The following is an 18,339-nucleotide window of genomic DNA, read 5'->3' as shown; positions in this document are numbered from 1 at the left end:
TGAAATGATTTTTGAGTACTCAGTTTGGTAACGGGAGTTACCACTTCAAGCTATTTAGCTTAGTTTTTGTGAAGCAATAAGTTCGCTATTCAAGTGCTATTTGTCTAAGTCCAGACCAACACCTTGATTTGAGACTTAAGACAGCAAACTATCGCGCATTTTCTAAAGTGTTGCTATGTTTCGAAAAGTCTGTATTGTTAAAAAGGTAAATACTTTGTTTTTGTCCCAGAGCCAAGTGCCCCCAAACCTGTCCTGATATCTGCCTATATCTTTACCTATCTACTTAATTATCATCGTCACATCTCACTTGTACAAATAACTGGGTCGACATTTTTGCACTCATCAAATTACTCCATTTCCAATAAATTTTTAGGGGAAATTAATGAAGGTTAGTTTTTTCTGGTTAAAAATTCGATGCATCAATATTAACTCTCATATTTATTAAAAATATTTTTTTTTAATAATCCGTGTGATTTTTTTTTTTTTTTCAAATAGGTAATTTTCGTCAAAATGTCCGTCAAGTCTGGAACGCAATAAGTCCGCCAAGACTCGCGGATCCGTTGTCCGACAAAAACATTTCATGCGGTCGCCGCCAAAAATGTCGCGCGCGCCGCCACTCTGGTGTTTTATTTTCGTTCTCATCCGTGCCGCATGCGGTCAGGAATTGACGCCTCCGATGTTCAATCTTGCCGCAGGTCGGAGAGTGTTCGCTACGGCAACATGTGGTGAGGGGGTGGAGGAACCGGAGTTATATTGTAATCTGGTCGGGATGAACAAGCATGGGACGGAGTTCAAGGAAGTGGAGGAGGAACATTTACACATCCAGGGAATGGTAAGAACCTTTACTATCTGGTTATCATACTTTGTCCTGTGAGGAGCAACAGTTTCAACCGCCTAAAGGAGTAAATGACATGCCACCTATTTATCAGGCTTCATGACAATTATGACCTCTTAAAAAGTGTCTTTATGTCTAAGCCAGATAAAGAGTTGGTATAACTTGGAAAGTCTTCTTTATCAGTCTTTATACCACCTTACGTTATTCGTTAGAATGTTGACCATCGCGTCCGTCGTGAGGACAAACCTCCTAAATTATCCTCAGGAATCTGAATCCATAGTGCATCCCTCATAGCCTGCAGAAAGTGAAAGTGATGCGTAACCAGTCGGTCACCCATCCTGGTATTCATCACGGTGAATAGTACTTAACTCCAGTGTTCTGAACTGATGGTGGTACCTAAAGAGGTACCTAATAATCATTTTATTCAGAGAAACATACCTAGACTGAATCGGGATTACTGGATTAGGTCCCTTTCTCAAACCATACGGTTAAAACATTAAATCCTCATCCTGTAGTACATATACCTAGATTGGCTGCGGTGGCCACTCTAGTATTAAAGTAGGTAGGTATGTTTCCCATCAGATGGATCATACAGAAGGTTCCAACTTCAATGCCTGTCATCGAGATCAACTGAAAACTTTGTTTCGCCATAACTCTGAAATGATTTGTCCAATTTAGATCAAATATGGTGCCTACTCTGAAAGTGTGAGCAAAAGAGATACCTACATATTTATTGTTGTGTTCATTTCCCTGCAGTTTGTAACTTCCACAAGTTCTGATGATTGTCCCTGTCTCATATAATAAATGTTTTACATGTATACGAGAATAACAAACTCGTATGTACATAAATAAATAACAGGTAAGTATACTACAGTCATGTATACCTCGTGATATAAATTTTAAATCCCTGCAGGCTATGGATTTAGTTTTGTTTTCCTTCAGATTTTTTCTCCCAAAATTATATGTATCTACCTGCGTGATATAAATTTTAAATCCCTGCAGGCTATGGATTTAGTTTTGTTTTCCTTCAGATTTTTTCTCCCAAAATTATATGTATCTACCTAGGATACAAAAAAAGGCAATCCCTACCCTTGTTATCCTTGAAATAAAAGATTAGGTAGGGATTTCGTACGTTTTCGTTCTGTTTTATTCGTCTGTAATTGCAACGTATTTGGTAGTAGAGCTTTCATATGGGGTATCAAGGTAGGTAGGTATTTCATCATGCTTCTGTATTTGAAAAATCGTTGAGTTCATGGACTTCATGGCAATGATGAGTAACAATTTTCTGACTTACTTTATTCTTTCGTTTGTTGACTACATGTTGACACATAATACTTAATAGGTATCTACAAGTTGACATATAATATATAGCTAATCCCAGTCGAAGAGTCGGAAAATCCCATCCTGAAATAGCACAGGTAGGTGCCGTTATCAGATTTATCAGTAGGTACTTTGTATAATAGGTATGTAGAATGTAGGTACAAATATTTGTAACATTTGTGTAATGTGTGTATATATTTCTCCAATGACACCAAATGTTTCCATTCATACAAATCTACCTACCTACCTATAAGAAATGCAATTTTCAACTTTAATTCCCCATCAGTGCTTAATGATTCAATTAAGGCTTGATTGAAGTTTGGTGAAATCGGCTATCAGTAATTTAAGAATTATGTCGGTAAAGTACGTAGCAGAGCCCAGGCCCATGATTAAAGGGACAAAGGTTTGTAAGTTTCATTCACAGAGGCTTTTTCACAATTTTCATGCATATCACAGCATTAGTAAAAGCCTCCTTTACTAATTTTCATTCATCGACTCTGTATTATTATCTTTTTTTTTTTAAATGCCACTGGTCGGTACTCACTGAAAGTGACTAGTCTATTGTCTTCATGAAGTTAAGTGTACCACGTAGTCCACACACAGAGCAAAAAAAATTGACTCTGCCCAGAATCGAACCGGGGAAATCTGATGTACTAGCCTAGTGTGAGACCCACTCCTCCCACACAGTGACAGATTCTGTCAAAGTACAGAAACTCTTCTTACTCAAAGGATTAAGTTGTAAGACTTTTGAGAAAGAAATAAAGAGACAGAGAGAGAGAGATAAAGAGAAAGAGAAGGAAGAAACTTTCAGCATTATAATTGCTCGAATGAGATAAGTAGAAAGCTCTGTGAAATTGTTTGCTAGGCAAGTTAAGATCTCAACTATACCTACACAAAGTACCTACATATGTTTATTGTTATGAGAAATAAGTTACATTCTTCTTTTCCGGCATTAGCAACCTTCGCGGCCGAGTAGGTATCACTATAGGTTTGCACACCGGAGGCCCGGGATCCATATTCGGCAAAGTCAAAGTTTTTTCTGCTCCTCCGTTATGTATCTAGGTGTTACAGGCATGATAACCTAACCCAGGTAATATAACAATATTTTGTATTTTTGACATCTCCACCAACCTTGGTGGAGATGTCAATTATCCTCAACCTCCTGAGGATAACTGAGTAGCTATACTTTGTTCAAGAAGGGGAAGGATAAAGGAATGCCAAATGTCAAGCACAGAAAATTTATGAACACTCAAGTGCTCACTTTTCTTAACCTATTGTGTGTTAGTGCTCGAGAATCATTTAGTAATTCAAGAATTATGACGGTAAAGTACGTAGCAGAGCCCAGGCCCGTGATTAAAGGGACAAAGGTTTGTAGGTTTCATTCACAGGAGGCTTCTTCACAATTTTCATGCATATCACAGCATTAGTAAAAGCCTCCTTGACTAATTTTCATTCATCGACTCTGTATTATTATCTTTTTTTAATGCCACTGGTCGACACTCACTGAAAGTGACTAGTCTATTGTCTTCATGAAGTTAAGTGTTGTACTGTCACTGTATAGTATCTGGTGTGAACTTCACACGACTATCTTCTTACATTATTGACCAATATTACCTACGTGTGGGTACCTAAAGGCGCCTATTAAACTCATTACTTATTTCCTACAAAAATAGGTCCTACATAGCTACCAGTTACCTACATATAATATGATGCATAGGTATGAAAGATACCTACAGGTAAAATAGTATCTAGCTAGAGGTAGTGTAGGTACGTACCTAACTCTTCCTGGATTTATTACCCATCAAAAAACACTAAACTTAAACTCCCAAGCTCCTACCAACCAGTATAGTATTAATGTGTAGGTACGTACCTAACTCTTCCTGGATTTATTACCCATCAAAAAACACTAAACTTAAACTCCCAAGCTCCTACCAACCAGTATAGTTTAAATGGGTTTCTTTCTGCATTTTCACTTTTTTAGACTAAAAAATAAACCTATGAAAAGAGCTAAATGTCAAGCACAGAAAATTTATGAACACTCAAGTGCTCACTTTTCTTAACCTATTGTGTGTTAGTGCTTGAGAATCATTTAGTAATTTAAGAATTATGTCGGTAAAGTACGTAGCAGAGCCCAGGCCCATGATTAAAGGGACTAAGGTTTGTAAGTTTCATTCACACAAAATGAAAAACTGAACGGGACGCCGGGACACCCCCTGAAATTCGGGACTGTCCCGGCCAATTCGGGACGTTTGGCAAGCCTAATCAATGGGTTTCTTTCTGCATTTTCACTTTTTTAGACTAAAAAATAAACCTATGAAAAGAGCTGGAAAAAAATGTGAATTATGAACATTTAGGAAAAGAGAAATCTAATTTTCGCGCATGTTTAAAAGTTTTATTTCTAAGGAAAATCGTTTAATATTTTGTTTTATATTTATGTTTATTGCTTTTGTATGGAGATTACCCACCTTTCAGCCATTATTTGCAAAACAGCACCAACATACCTACCTAGGTACTTAGTGCCTGATGGTTTCTCATAAAACCTGAAATATTTCAACCACAGAGAGCTTCCCTTCAGGTTGCAGACAGAAATCAGGGTCGGCTTTTCGAAGACGTTGGAGAAATCGCTTTAATGACAGCCACTCACGCTCTGGCCGCGGTCTGACACACCTAGGTCTCATTCTTTTTTCGCCACACATGTTCCGACTGTCTATGTCTGTCGGGTCTGTCATATGGTCTCACTGGATCTCGAAGCTAACTGTAATAAATTTTGTTTATGTACATAGTTTAGTTTACATCCATAGGTATAATCGTTCTAATGACAGCCACTCACGCTCTGGCCGCAGTCTGACACACCTAGGTCTCATTCTTTTTTCGCCATACATGTTCCGACTGTCTATGTCTGTCGGGTCTGTCATATGGTCTCACTGGATCTGGAAGCTAACTGATGTAATAAATTTTGTTTATATACATAGTTTAGTTTACATCCATAGGTATATGTACAAATGTACATAGGTAGTATATGATATGTATTCATGAGTCATGACTAGTTTTGAAACTATCTCGGTTTCAAATTCTTGTTTTCAACGGAAGGAGAATGTCTTATGTTCTTGTCAGTTTCCATTTCTATGCACGTAGGTACCTACACATGATTTAATATTCCCTCCCTTAGAACCTCATATCTTGTGGTACATAAATGCACCTATGCATACCCTTATGTTCTAGGTAGCAACGCTACAGTGTTTCCATACATAGGGGAAATTCCCCTACATGTATGGGTGGGGAATTTTAATGCTGGCAACACAGCAATGCCAAACAAAACATTATTATACTATCCGAGATTATCCCTATATCTTCCTCTTGTAATCCTCGTATTGTTAGATAAGAACTCATCAATAGGGTGAGCTTGACAGAAACGAGAATAATCCTAGCGTACGTAGGTATAGGTAAAATAGCTATTTTTGCCTGTCCTTCCTTCGTCACGGTTTGGAATATTGTACTAAAAAAAGTAATGAAAAAATAGCTAAAAAAGGAACGCGTTAGAAAGAAAGCGCACGTGAACAAACACTGTCGCGCTTCGAACCATAAAAGATTACGGTCGCGCTTGAGAGAATACAGACACGCAAGGCGGTCCCTTCCGACTTCGTATACGTGGGATAGTACGGTCGCGCTACGCGCTCCCTATTTAGCCGCTTGAGAGAATACAGACACGCAAGGCGGTCCCTTCCGACTTCGTATACGTGGGATAATACGGTCGCGCTACGCGCTCCCTATTTAGTCACCCTATAAGCACATTAAACCTGATAATGCGATACTTTCGAAGCACAATAAATTTCACATGAATAGCTTAGGAACGTGGCAGCAACATTCTTCTTGGCTCTTATTCAATAGAGATATGAAAAGTACGTACCTATACCTACTGTAAAGTTATGCTAATATTGCAGGGTAGTAGGTACGTGGATCTAAGTATACCTACGTCATAACGCGGCTTGAGTTACGTACAACACGAAACCCCCAAAGTTACGTCAAATTACGTTATTTTCAGATTTTTTATCAGATGAGAAATAAGCGAAATAACACGTACAGAAATATGTAAAGTATACCTACGTCATAACGCGGCTTGAGTTACGTACAACACGAAACCCCCAAAGTTACGTCAAATTACGTTACTTTCAGATTTTTTTATCAGATGAGAAATAGGCGAAATAACACGTACAGAAATATGTATAGATAGGTAATCTGGGTCGTTATGTATACCTACTTCCTACTTCTAACAACAAATGGGGATCTAATTAGGCAGGTATTTATTTATTTATTATCCTTTTGAGTAAACCCAATCAGCCTTATATGGTAGGCAAGTAGGATAAAAGAGAGGATCCATTTGACGAAAACCGTTTTCCTGTAGATAATGCGATACTTTCGAAGCACAATAAATTTCACATGAATAGCTTAGGAACGTGGCAGCAACATTCTTCTTGGCTCTTATTCAATACAGATATGAAAAGTACCGTACCTACCTACTGTAAAGTTATGCTAATATTGCAGGGTAGTAGGTAGGTACGTGGATCTAAGTATACCTACGTCATAACGCGGCTTGAGTTACGTACAACACGAAACCCCCAAAGTTACGTCAAATTACGTTACTTTCAGATTTTTTATCAGATGAGAAATAGGCGAAATAACACGTACAGAAATATGTATAGGTAATCTGGGTCGTTATGTATACCTACTTAGTATACCTACGTCATAACGCGGCTTGAGTTACGTACAACACGAAACCCCCAAAGTTACGTCAAATTACGTTACTTTCAGATTTTTTTTTATCAGATGAGAAATAGGCGAAATAACACGTACAGAAATATGTCTAGGTAATCTGGGTCGTTACCCAGATTACCTACTTCCTACTCCTAACAACAAATGGGGATCTAATTAGGCAGGTATTTATTTATTATCCTTTTGAGTAAACCCAATCAGCCTTATATGGTAGGCAAGTAGGATAAAAGAGAGGATCCATTTGACGAAAACCGTTTTCCTGTAACCATTCACCATTCACCCTCAATATGCTCAAGGAAATAACAGTTTTTATATTTCAGAAAGGAAAAGTAGGAGACTCTTCGAAGGAATATCAGGAGGAGAAGAAGAAGGGAGAGGAGGAGAAGAAGGAGGAGGAGGAGAAGAAGAAGAAAGAGGAGGAGGAAGAATAAAAATGCGTTCTCTTCTCGATAAATCATAAAAAAAATTCCGTCCGTTCTGTTCTTGTTATGCATTGTTTTATTTTCAATTACTATTTATTTATTCTTCTTTTTTTTATATCTGTCAGAACCAAGGTGCTGACATAAGATCCCCGTAGTGGGAGACTAGGACTTAATAATACTAATGCACTTCATTCCTCTCTCTCTCTCTTTCTCTCTCTCATTGTATCTAGACATAATTTTGTAATTTAGATTACATGCCTAATTACAAAAATTTAAAGGGGGGCATGTGATAATATAGCATAACATGTAAGGTCACCTTGTATATTGTATTCAACATGTAAGGTCCCCTCAATGTTGTGATCAGAATCCAGGGTTCCTAACCTAAAAACAATGAGAATATACTGTGCTCCTGTTATCATTCTCATCTAAGTTGTTTTCATTACCTATAGGGTGCTGAAAAGACCAATTCACTTGGACAAGATTTTGGTTGTTTGGAAGTTTAACGTCACTATATAACGGCAAAGGTCTTTAGTGGATCTATCCTTCATACACCAATCGAGAGCTTCTACCCTCCAAGCTACTAATCTGCTCACACTAACCTCACTCAGCATGAGTGCTAAACAAATAAATTTCGTTCACGGAACGGATGGCTTTCTCCTCTGGTGTCTTCCTGACCTACTCTCTTTGATTTCGGGACCATAAGACCTCCGTTGTTACAGTTTGCTCTACCAGAACAATAGATTATTGTAGATTGTACCTATTGTTGACAATAAAATTACAATAATACAGAATATTCAATTTTTAGACTAGGACACAGAACAATAGAATATTGTAGATTGTACCTACTGTTGACAATAAAATTACAATAATACAGAATATTCAATTTTTAGACTAGGACAAATTAATATAGGTAATTAATTTAAATAGCTTTATTAATAGGTATGTACCTAAGTGTTGCCAGAAATAGTCCTTCCCTGGAAGAGATTCAACTTATTACACCCAAGTACCTATTGTCATTCGTATTAGATAACAAAGCAATTTCATTTATGAGATTAAAATAAATACTCGTATATAGGTATGTAGGTACCTAACCCATAAATAGATTTATCAGCATTGTACTGTCACTGTATAGTATCTGGTGTGAACTTCACACGACTATCTTCTTACATTATTGACCAATATTACCTACTTGTGGGTACCTAAAGGCACCTATTAAACTCATTACTTATTTCCTACAAAAGTATAATAACTAATAACACTATAATATTGTATTTATGAATTTGAACACGTGTGTTGTTAGTATTGCACTTGGAGATTTTAACTTCAACACATACACTCCCTAAGTCCCCATATTTATTAACACCATCTAGTTTTAGATCCCACTGTGGGTTAAGTTTCTAACTATTGATTTGCCTTCTTGAAAGGATATGTTCATGTCAAATTCCCATGTAACGCGTCTTCACTGATAAATATTTTCGCTCGTTGTTGAGTTCGTTTTCCCCCACTGTTTGGAAGGTACTTCCAGATTTTGTGTTTTAGTATGGATTTTTACAAATCCACTAGGAAGGACGAAATGTTTTGGGGAAGTCAACGGGTTAAATCACTAAAATATCCCGAAATAGGAATTTGAAAAACATAACGGGAGATGTTTTGTTGAAAATGTGAAGGGGGGATCATCTGGTAAATTCTCAATATTGTTCCTGTTTTTCTAAATCTCCAAAATCTTATCCTAAAATTAGAAACTCGAGAATTTCAATTTGAACGTGGGTACATACGAGTGCATATGCATAGCTTCTTGTATTGAAGTCATTGAAGATAATTGAGTGGTCAGATGGTAAACCATATCATGTACTAAAAAATTATCGCTGGAAAATTCTAGCATTTTAACCCACTGAGAACAAGTGATGATTAAAGTTTGAAACTTTAGAACCCCAAACTGTGCTCAGTTGGCAGTTTTACGTTTAGAAAAAATGTTGTTAGCCTCAAAGTGTGTCATTATGATTATCATAAATCATTATCACTACCTATACATAAATAATAAATACGTATGTAGGTAATTAGTCGCCCTCGATTTCCAATGTCTATCGTATTCAGTCTATTACCTATTCAACTATTCATCTAGAATTCCTGAACTTCCACCCATCAGTTATCTACCAAACAGAAGCGGCGCTTTTTCCTAGAATTTCATTTATTGATAAGTTCCTTATCAGATCATTGGGGAAGTTGATAAAACTCCTGGGTTGAATAAGATTTTCATTGAACAAAAAGGAGAGAAAAGGAAAAAAATGTAAGTCTATTGTGAAATCGGTTCGGGTAGAATGTGAGATTCTTACAAGATACAGTTAGTAGTAGGTGCCAGTACATACATATTACATACATACATGAAAGTCTATTGTGAAATCGGTTCGGGTAGAATGTGAGAATCAAGATACAGTTAGTAGTAGGTGCCAGTACATACATACGAGTCAAACTTGATCTGAACTAATTTTGCCGTCCGTCTGCTAAGCGGGAAGGCGTGGGTTTGATTTTAACCGCGACATGGAATATTGTAGCCCAAGTTATTTGATAAATTTCATCCTAATTTATTCTCACCACATGATAAGTAATGGGGTTCTAAGGGTAGATAGTGCTTCGGGCATAAACCTCGCCTAGTGATTACTTTCCACTCAAATGTGTGTTATAAGGTTTCTAACTTATTGTTAAATGGGAATAACAATATTGGGTGTAACATTGTTTCAATATTTTATAATCACATAACACTTCCCTCCATTCAGATCACTGTATGGATGTTAGGACTTCCATGTTATTATATTGGCCGGAGTTGTTATCTACTGCTCAGAGGGTAGAGTTCACTTCCTTGGAATGAAAACCAGTGATAAGGACTATCAGTGTATAACATATACCAACCATTGTATAACATATCATTATCCTAGCAATGTTATCATGCTTCCGTCACTCTCCGGCCTTTGTAATAGAAACTGGAAGACCGCGCATCAGAGGGTTCATGAGAAATACAAAAAATAATTTATATGAAAGGAGAAATGATATTGAGCATATTTAAAACAACCAGTCATTTTGCCAGTCTAGTTAGCTTGAAGAGTAGGGCGTCTGCCTTGTAAGCGCTAGGGCACGTGTTCGATTCCGAATGAATAAGATTATTTCTCGGAACGGCTGGCTTTTTTCTTTCGGCTGCCTTTCGGGACGATAAGACTTCGACTCTGACGGGAATCAAACCCGGAATCTCCGATATGCAAATCTAGTATGATATCCAACTGTTCACTTCGAGGTTCTTGAAAAGAACAAAATAAATAACAGATTTTATAGTAGGAGCATAATGTTTTCATTTAGATACCTATTTATTTCCCTTCCCTGTTTTACAAAGACCCAACTGTCCAAAGATTTCACTAGCTTCAATATGTAGTAGCACACGTGGTAACCATGTGTTGTGTAGTGTTAATGTGTTATACGGGGCAACCCAACTCATTGTCTTAAACATAGTCATGAACAAGTCGTATTGCTGTACTGTAATCATTTCTTTAGATAAAAGTATGTCGACCAATAAGTCAGAGTTTGGACCTACGAAACGATATATTATCATAAGGTCCGTCATACACTAATGTGTACCGTAAAGGCTTGGCCTCCTCAGTCCAGGCCTTTCCGTTATCTGTAACGTGTGTTACGGGCCCTGTAGGTAGATAGATAGATACGTCATAAACTGTTTAAGGGAAGAAATATTTGGTCTCTTAAGACGGTCTCGAACTTTTTCTGCCACATACGGTCCGACTCTCTGACGGAGCGCGGTCTGTGAGATCTGGGTCTGTCAGACCGCGGTCTGAGCGTAAGTTTCATACATTCAAGTATCACTGTTTCACCTCGTCTGTTTCACAGGAGTTTCACGTCGCGTATGTTCTACGGGGAGAGAGGGGGGGGGGAGTGGATGATCCAAATTTTCGGAGTCTGCCCCACCGGGTCCCCTAAATACGGCTCTGTCTAAACAGGAACCATTATTGTTATCGTGAACTGTTATCACTTGAGCCGTACAATACGAAAGGAGACAACTGTAGAATGTGTCCAACGTTTAAATCCAAGCTAGTGTTCCAGATTTTGCCATAATGGGCATTAGAACGATCTGCTGATAATGGAGTAACCTATTCACCATGGCAATACTTTGCTAGTACTGCTACGTAAGTATTTACTTAGCTTGAAAGTCGTGGGTTCGATTCCCGCCCGGGTTCAACTTCATCCCAAACAGATAAGGTTTGTCCTCGGATCTCGGATCGACTGACTTTTCCTATTTTTGTTCTCTCTTCCTTCTCTCTTCGATTTCGGGATGGTAAGACCTTAGCCCTGGCAGTTATTTTCCCTCTATCAAACATCACTTTCTTCAATCGACGAGAAATTGTTGTCTAACTAGTTGGTAACCTATTCACCATGGCAATACTTTGCTAGTACTGCTACGTAAGTATTTACTTAGCTCAGAGGTCGTGGGTTCGATTCCGGCCCGGGTTCAACTTCATCCCAAACAGATAAGGTTTGTCCTCGGACCTCGGATCGACTGACGTTTTCCTATTTTTATTCTGTCTTCTTTCTCTCTTCGATTTTGGGATGGTAAGACCTTAGCCCTGGCAGTTATTTTCCCTCTATCAATCATTTTTTTCTTCCTTACACACTTCACTTTCTTAGATCGACGAGAACTTTTTGTCTAACTATTTCTTACCGTGTGTCCCCAGGGATTGTGAATTGTACTTCGGATCGGAATCATTGAAACCAATAACTCAAGATGACTCTGTTACTTGTACCACCCAGTATTCTAAGATTGTACCTTTGGAGGGAGGGGAGGTAAGATACAGTTTACTCTGCCATCTTGAATTATATTATAATTAATTAATTTTATTTATTTGTAATTTTATTTTACAAGTTTGAATTATATTATTATTCATTAATTTGTGTCGGAGGTTTTGAGTAATTTCTAATAATTATGTGAAAGTATCAGCTTTTTTTACCCTCTGCTAATCTTAGTTTTATATTGATGTCTAAACGAATTGATAAGATTATCTACTTTAAAGTAAGGTGATTAAAATGGGAAATAATGTGAGCCCAAATATATTTGGGGAATAATGTGAGCCCAATTTTTTCCCCTTTGAATCAAAGCGGTAATAGAATTTATGAAATCACCCAGCACCCAAGACCCAAGATAATTATGTTCGGAACCACTGATCACTTCAGGAAAAACCTATTCATATAAACTCCTGGAAACTATATAATTATGATTATGCAATGTGCTCATCACAATGTATGTCTCATTTCAGATTACCATTTCACTTCTGGATCATCGTCCATCCATGAAGAATTTCTTCAACTCTACTCGCCTACAGGAATGGACCAGAGCTACTAATGTTAGGCTACGTCTACTCAGGACTAAGAACTTGCTGGGACATCTGATGTCCATGGCGGATCAGGATCCTACCACTACCAGACGGGTAAGTAAAACCAAATACTTAAATCAGCGGTTCCCATTTTTTTTTTTTTACTGTTTTCCTTACGAATGTACCATTGGGAGAGGATCCTGAATTAAAAATTTTCAAAATTAGCAGTCTCAGTCAATTAGTCACACAGTGAGGTTGAACCCCGAAAAAATTACGACTATTTTTGTCTTTGGACCTATTCAAACCAAAAATTCCACTAATGAAAACACCTCAGAATGTTTCAAATACACACATACATACCTTGAAAATGAAGCCTTTAGGGCTTTTAAACTTTGATATGAACACCCTGTATATTTACATCTACATTGTTATTCCACATGATAAGTCCAAACCCATCTGAACTTTACCCTAACATATACAGAATGTATGTACATATCTAATATCCGTCCATTTATACATTATACATACCTGTGTATTAATCTATAACTATCTGGTCTATTCTCGGCGTATTTTCGAGAAACGATGGAATTAACTTCAAAAGGTCAATTACGCAATGATGACAGAGTGTTATAGAGGTTTTGTGTCTGTACAGAGAGGTTTCGTATATGGTATGTAGGGAGATTAAGAGGTTTTTGGAATTAGTCAATATAATTTATTGACTGAAGCTCAACCCGTCTGTAGGGCTAGAAAAGGGAGAAGGGTCGAGGGTCGTCTCTTACCGTGGCTTTCGTTGAGTAGTTGAGATACTTATCACTCGGTACCGAGGCTGGAGTGGTCGTTTTGGTGACAGCTTGTGGGATAGCTCTGAACTCATGGACACTTGGTTTAAGACTGACTTGATGTTTCGATCGAGACGTATGATAGGAATTTAGGAATTAGGAGGGACAGGGGGTACCAAAAATCGTGAACCCAACATCCGTCATACACTAATGTGTACCGTAAAGGCTTGGTGGCCTCCTCAGTCCAGGCCGTTCCGTTATCTGTAACGTGTGTTACGGGCCCTGTCCCTGTAGGTTGATAGGTACGTCATAAACTGTCTTATTTGAGGGAAAAATTTCGTCTCTTGCCCATAAATATTAATGGCATGTACTGTGATGGGACTTGGTAGATCTGTGCATGAGCCCTACACGCCCTACATTTGAATTTAGATCACGCTACGCCACTACGGTCTCGAACTTTTTCTGCCACATACGGTCCGACTCTCTGACGGAGCGCGGTCTGTGAGATCTGAGTCTGTCAGACAGTCTGAGCGTAAGTTTCATACATTCAAGTATCACTGTTTCACCTCGTCTGTTTCACAGGAGTTTCACGTCGCGTACGTTCTGATCAAGATGGGTAACTCTCCTAGACCTGCTGTGTGGGCATTAGAACGATCTGCTGATAATGGAGTAACCTATTCACCATGGCAATACTTTGCTAGTACTGCTACGTAAGTATTTACTTAGCTCAGAGGTCGTGGGTTCGATTCCCGCCTGGGTTCAACTTCATCCCAAACAGATAATGTTTGTCCCTTTGTCCTCGGATCTCGGATCGACTGACGTTTTCCTATTTTTATTCTGTCTTCCTTCTCTCTTCGATTTCGGGATGGTAAGACCTTAGCCCTGCCAGTTATTTTCCCTCTATCAAACAAGGAACCCTCCATCTATCAGTTGATACTTCGCTATGTGAATCCAAACAATGAGACTGTGGTGGGAAAGATACGAATCGTATCAGATACTGTTGAGAATATCGAGCAACACACACAGGTAAGTGTACCTTCACCATCTTGATTCAAAATGGCGTTGTCCAGAGCAACACACACTGGTAAGTGTACCTTCACCATCTTGATTCAAAATGGCGCTGTCCAAGGCTTGGAAAACACTTCAATATCCGTCTGAAAAGTTAAAATGTACAGGTAGGTACACTGGTAGTAATACACTGCGCCAAGCAATTAGAGGAACGCTCCTATTTTTCGGTTTTTCTCAAACTACTGTTCAGTGTTCAATTTTTTTTTTTATTATTATTATTTTTTTTTCGGTAAAACCATTATTATTGCTCTTTGCTGTAAAGTGATGTAGTGGACTTCGGATGTGGAGGTTGATGGTTGAGTCCAAGTAAAGTTTTAAAAATATAGAGAGGTGTATTCAAGGCTTGGAAAACACTTCCATATCCGTCTGAAAAGTTGAAAATGTACAGGTAGGTAAAGGTCAATGCTTTTGATAAATATAGACAGAGCGACCGGTCTAAACCATTCACATTTTATATCTCCTTTCTTATTCCAGGTGCAATTGAAACCCACTCTGACACCGAGTTTTGTCACCGTATCAGGAATCACGGGCAATATTCCATCTCCCCTTGTCATGTACCCTGGCAGAATATCTATTAGTATTGCCATCACTAATAAAATCAATCCTGCTGCCTACATCGACTACTTTGTTCTGCTACCACAAGGTATGATCGGGGCACCATTACAAGAAGAATTTCTATTTAATTTTCTATCCTTGAAATTTGCGCTTTTTACTTGTGATGCATAAATGGCGCTGAATATCGAGCAACACACACAGGTAAGTGTACCTTCACCATCTTGATTCAAAATGGCGCTGTCCAGAGCAACACACACTGGTAAGTGTACCTTCACCATCTTGATTAAAAATGGCGCTGTCCAGAGCAACACACACACAGGTAAGTGTACCTTCACCATCTTGATTAAAAATGGCGCTGTCCAGAGCAACACACACTGGTAAGTGTACCTTCACCATCTTGATTCAAAATGGCGCTGTCCAGAGCAACACACACAGGTAAGTGTACCTTCACCATCTTGATTCAAAATGGCGCTGTCCAAGGCTTGGAAAACACTTCCATATCCGTCTGAAAAGTTGAAAATGTACAGGTAGGTACAGGTCAATGCTTTTGATAAATACAGACAGAGCGACCGGTCTAAACCATTCACATTTTATATCTCCTTTCTTATTCCAGGTGCAATTGAAACCCACTCTGACACCGAGTTTTGTCACCGTATCAGGAATCACGGGCAATATTCCATCTCCCCTTGTCATGTACCCTGGCAGAATATCTATTAGTATTGCCATTACTAATAAAATCAATCCTGCTGCCTATATCGACTACTTTGTTCTGCTACCACAAGGTATGATCGGGGGACCATTACAAGTAGAATTTCCATTTAATTTTCTATCCTTGAAATTTGCGCTTTTTACTTGTCCTGCATAAAAAAACATACTTTTTTCCAACCTGCAAATTTTAAAGTGAGACTCTTTCGTAATATACGTCGCTATTTGAATGTTTCAACTTACTATAGGTACTTACCACAAACATTATGCCATCTCGACGTTATACCTCTCCGTACACTTTGTTTTCTCTCCTAATGTTTCGTCGTCCTCTTCCTCCTCAGCATTCTACGAACCTTCCGAAAAAACATACTTTTTTCCAACCTGCAAATTTTAAAGTGAGACTCTTTCGTAATATACGTCGCTATTTGAATGTTTCAACTTACTATACTTACCACAGACAATATGCCGTTTCGACGTTATACCTCTCCGCACACTGGATTATCAGATCTCTCCTAATGTTTCGTCGTCCTCTTCCTCCTCAGCATTCTACGAACCTTCCATCCTAGTAGAGCGAGAGTTACGGCCTTGCACCCGACAAGATCAGCGGCTATGTCGTCACTTCAACTATCCTCTGCTTACTCAATATGATTCAGTGTTAAGTGAAGGCGCTTATACATCGCAGGATGATGTCAGAGAACCCCCACGTCTCTTCTTAAACGCACCTGAGGTAATTGATAAAAGCCCAATCTGAGGCTTAGGTGTAGGGGCAGTCTTAAATGTTGGGTTAAGCTTGTACGAATCTACGGGGTAATGGGTAATTCTTGTTGCTTGTAGGTCACAGGTAAATCCATAGAGAGGTTGAATACCGATTGTTAACCCTATTCTGTTCCAAATTCCAAACATTTGATTTGTGAATTGCATGTTGAACTTTTTATCTACGGGGTAATGGGTAATTCTTGTTGCTTGTAGGTCATAGGTACATCCATAGAGAGGTTGAATACCGATTGTTAACCCTATTCTGTTCCAAATTCCAAACATTTGATTTGTGAATTGCATTTTGAAATCTACGGGGTAATGGGTAATTCTTGTTGCTTGTAGGTCATAGGTACATCCATAGAGAGGTTGAATACCGATTGTTAACCCTATTCTGCTCCAAATTCCAAACATTTGATTTGTGGGTTGCATTTTGAACTTTTTTTCTGTGCACTGCAACTTTAAATGATTTTGTTTGACCTTTTGAAGCATCTTGTTTCACATTTACAGATGTACGTAAGTTTACATAGGACACTAACTTCCGATTTTGTATCATCTCCTTACTCATTTGTATCTCCTCTGTAATGACATCAGGACCTGTCAGCTCTGAACAGTGAGGAGCTTCCCCTACTCAATCGCGATGTGTCAGGGAAATGTCCCTGCTTGGTCAACTTTGGAGGCAAAACCTGCAGTCAGTGTAGTCCTGGGTTCTATCAATATCCTCAATGCAAGGGTAAGTGAAGAAACTATGATATCAAATTACCCAAGTAACGAGTGACGAGACAAGGAAACGAGTGAGATCGTCTGAAACACGTCCACCTTAGGTGTAAACTTATTGCTTTTTCATTCCACCAAAATCCTTGGAATGGATCTCAATTCATCGCTTTTGATCTTCATTATTTTGTGCAAATCTCTTTTATTTCGTAGCATTTATTAGCATTGCATCCCTCAGGTAATATTTAAAGTTTTAACTTCGCTTTGACATGCGTATCACCAAGCCCGGCCCACATGTTCTCGTATTATCCTACGTTACCCCGGGCCCCCACACTCAAGACTCTGCTGTCATTCAGTTAGAAGCTAGCTCTCAGACTACTGTGGAACGAGGCAATGTCAGACTACATGATTGTCCTTCTACCACGCCGTGTAGAGCTACTGTACTCGATAAACAGGGGAAGGTGTCCGTGTTTGAATTCGATACGAATTATATTTCTGTCGAGTTAACGGTGAGTGAACCTAGGAGATCCGGTATATTTTAGCATAATATCCCAGTAGTGCGGTTCGTAAGGCATTGGATTTACAACTAAGAGCATGTGACACAGCTTCACACTTAACCCCTCATGTCTTGGTGTTCCGTTTCAGATACTATGGCTATCCGGATTGTAAACTGTGCGGATGTTCTGCAGTAGGTAGTAGTTCCACAGCCTGCGATGTGTCAGGGAAATGTCCCTGCTTGGTGAACTTTGGAGGCAAAACCTGCAGTCAGTGTAGTCCTGGGTTCTATCAATATCCTCAGTGCAAGGGTAAGTGAAGAAACTATATGATATCAAATGACCCAAGTAACGAGTGACGAGACAAGGAAACGAGTGACATCGTCTGAAACACGTCCACCCTAGGTATAAACTTATTGCTTTTTCATTCCACCAAAATCCTTGGAATGGATCTCAATTCATCGCCTTTGATCTTCATTATTTTGTGCAAATCTCTTTTATTTCGTACCTCCCAGAAGCGACACAAAAATTTAGAAGGGATACATTCTGAATCTTTTT

General features: G+C 38.7%; 1 protein-coding gene and 1 long non-coding RNA gene across 2 annotated transcripts; both read left to right on the top strand.

The window, feature by feature from the left end:
* Nucleotides 1–598: 598 nt before the first annotated feature.
* LOC103515210 (laminin subunit alpha-like) lies at nucleotides 599–17,314 on the top strand. The gene is made up of 10 exons (XM_026827767.1): nucleotides 599–832; nucleotides 1,116–1,188; nucleotides 11,471–11,531; nucleotides 12,078–12,186; nucleotides 12,657–12,827; nucleotides 14,075–14,188; nucleotides 14,405–14,518; nucleotides 15,035–15,203; nucleotides 16,363–16,547; nucleotides 17,168–17,314. Exons 1-10 carry the CDS (start codon nucleotides 599–601, stop codon nucleotides 17,312–17,314), a joined length of 1,377 nt encoding a protein of 458 aa, XP_026683568.1.
* LOC113469797 lies at nucleotides 15,425–16,174 on the top strand. Its single transcript, XR_003393102.1, has 3 exons — nucleotides 15,425–15,434; nucleotides 15,729–15,897; nucleotides 16,162–16,174. It is a non-coding gene; the product is annotated as an uncharacterized LOC113469797 (long non-coding RNA).
* Nucleotides 17,315–18,339: the final 1,025 nt, after the last annotated feature.

This window comes from Diaphorina citri, unplaced genomic scaffold (genome assembly GCF_000475195.1).
Source record: "Diaphorina citri unplaced genomic scaffold, Diaci psyllid genome assembly version 1.1 scaffold47, whole genome shotgun sequence".
Taxonomy (NCBI): domain Eukaryota; kingdom Metazoa; phylum Arthropoda; class Insecta; order Hemiptera; family Psyllidae; genus Diaphorina; species Diaphorina citri.
The sequence above is the reverse complement of the archived record's forward strand: the minus strand, read 5'-3'. Positions and strand labels throughout refer to the sequence as shown.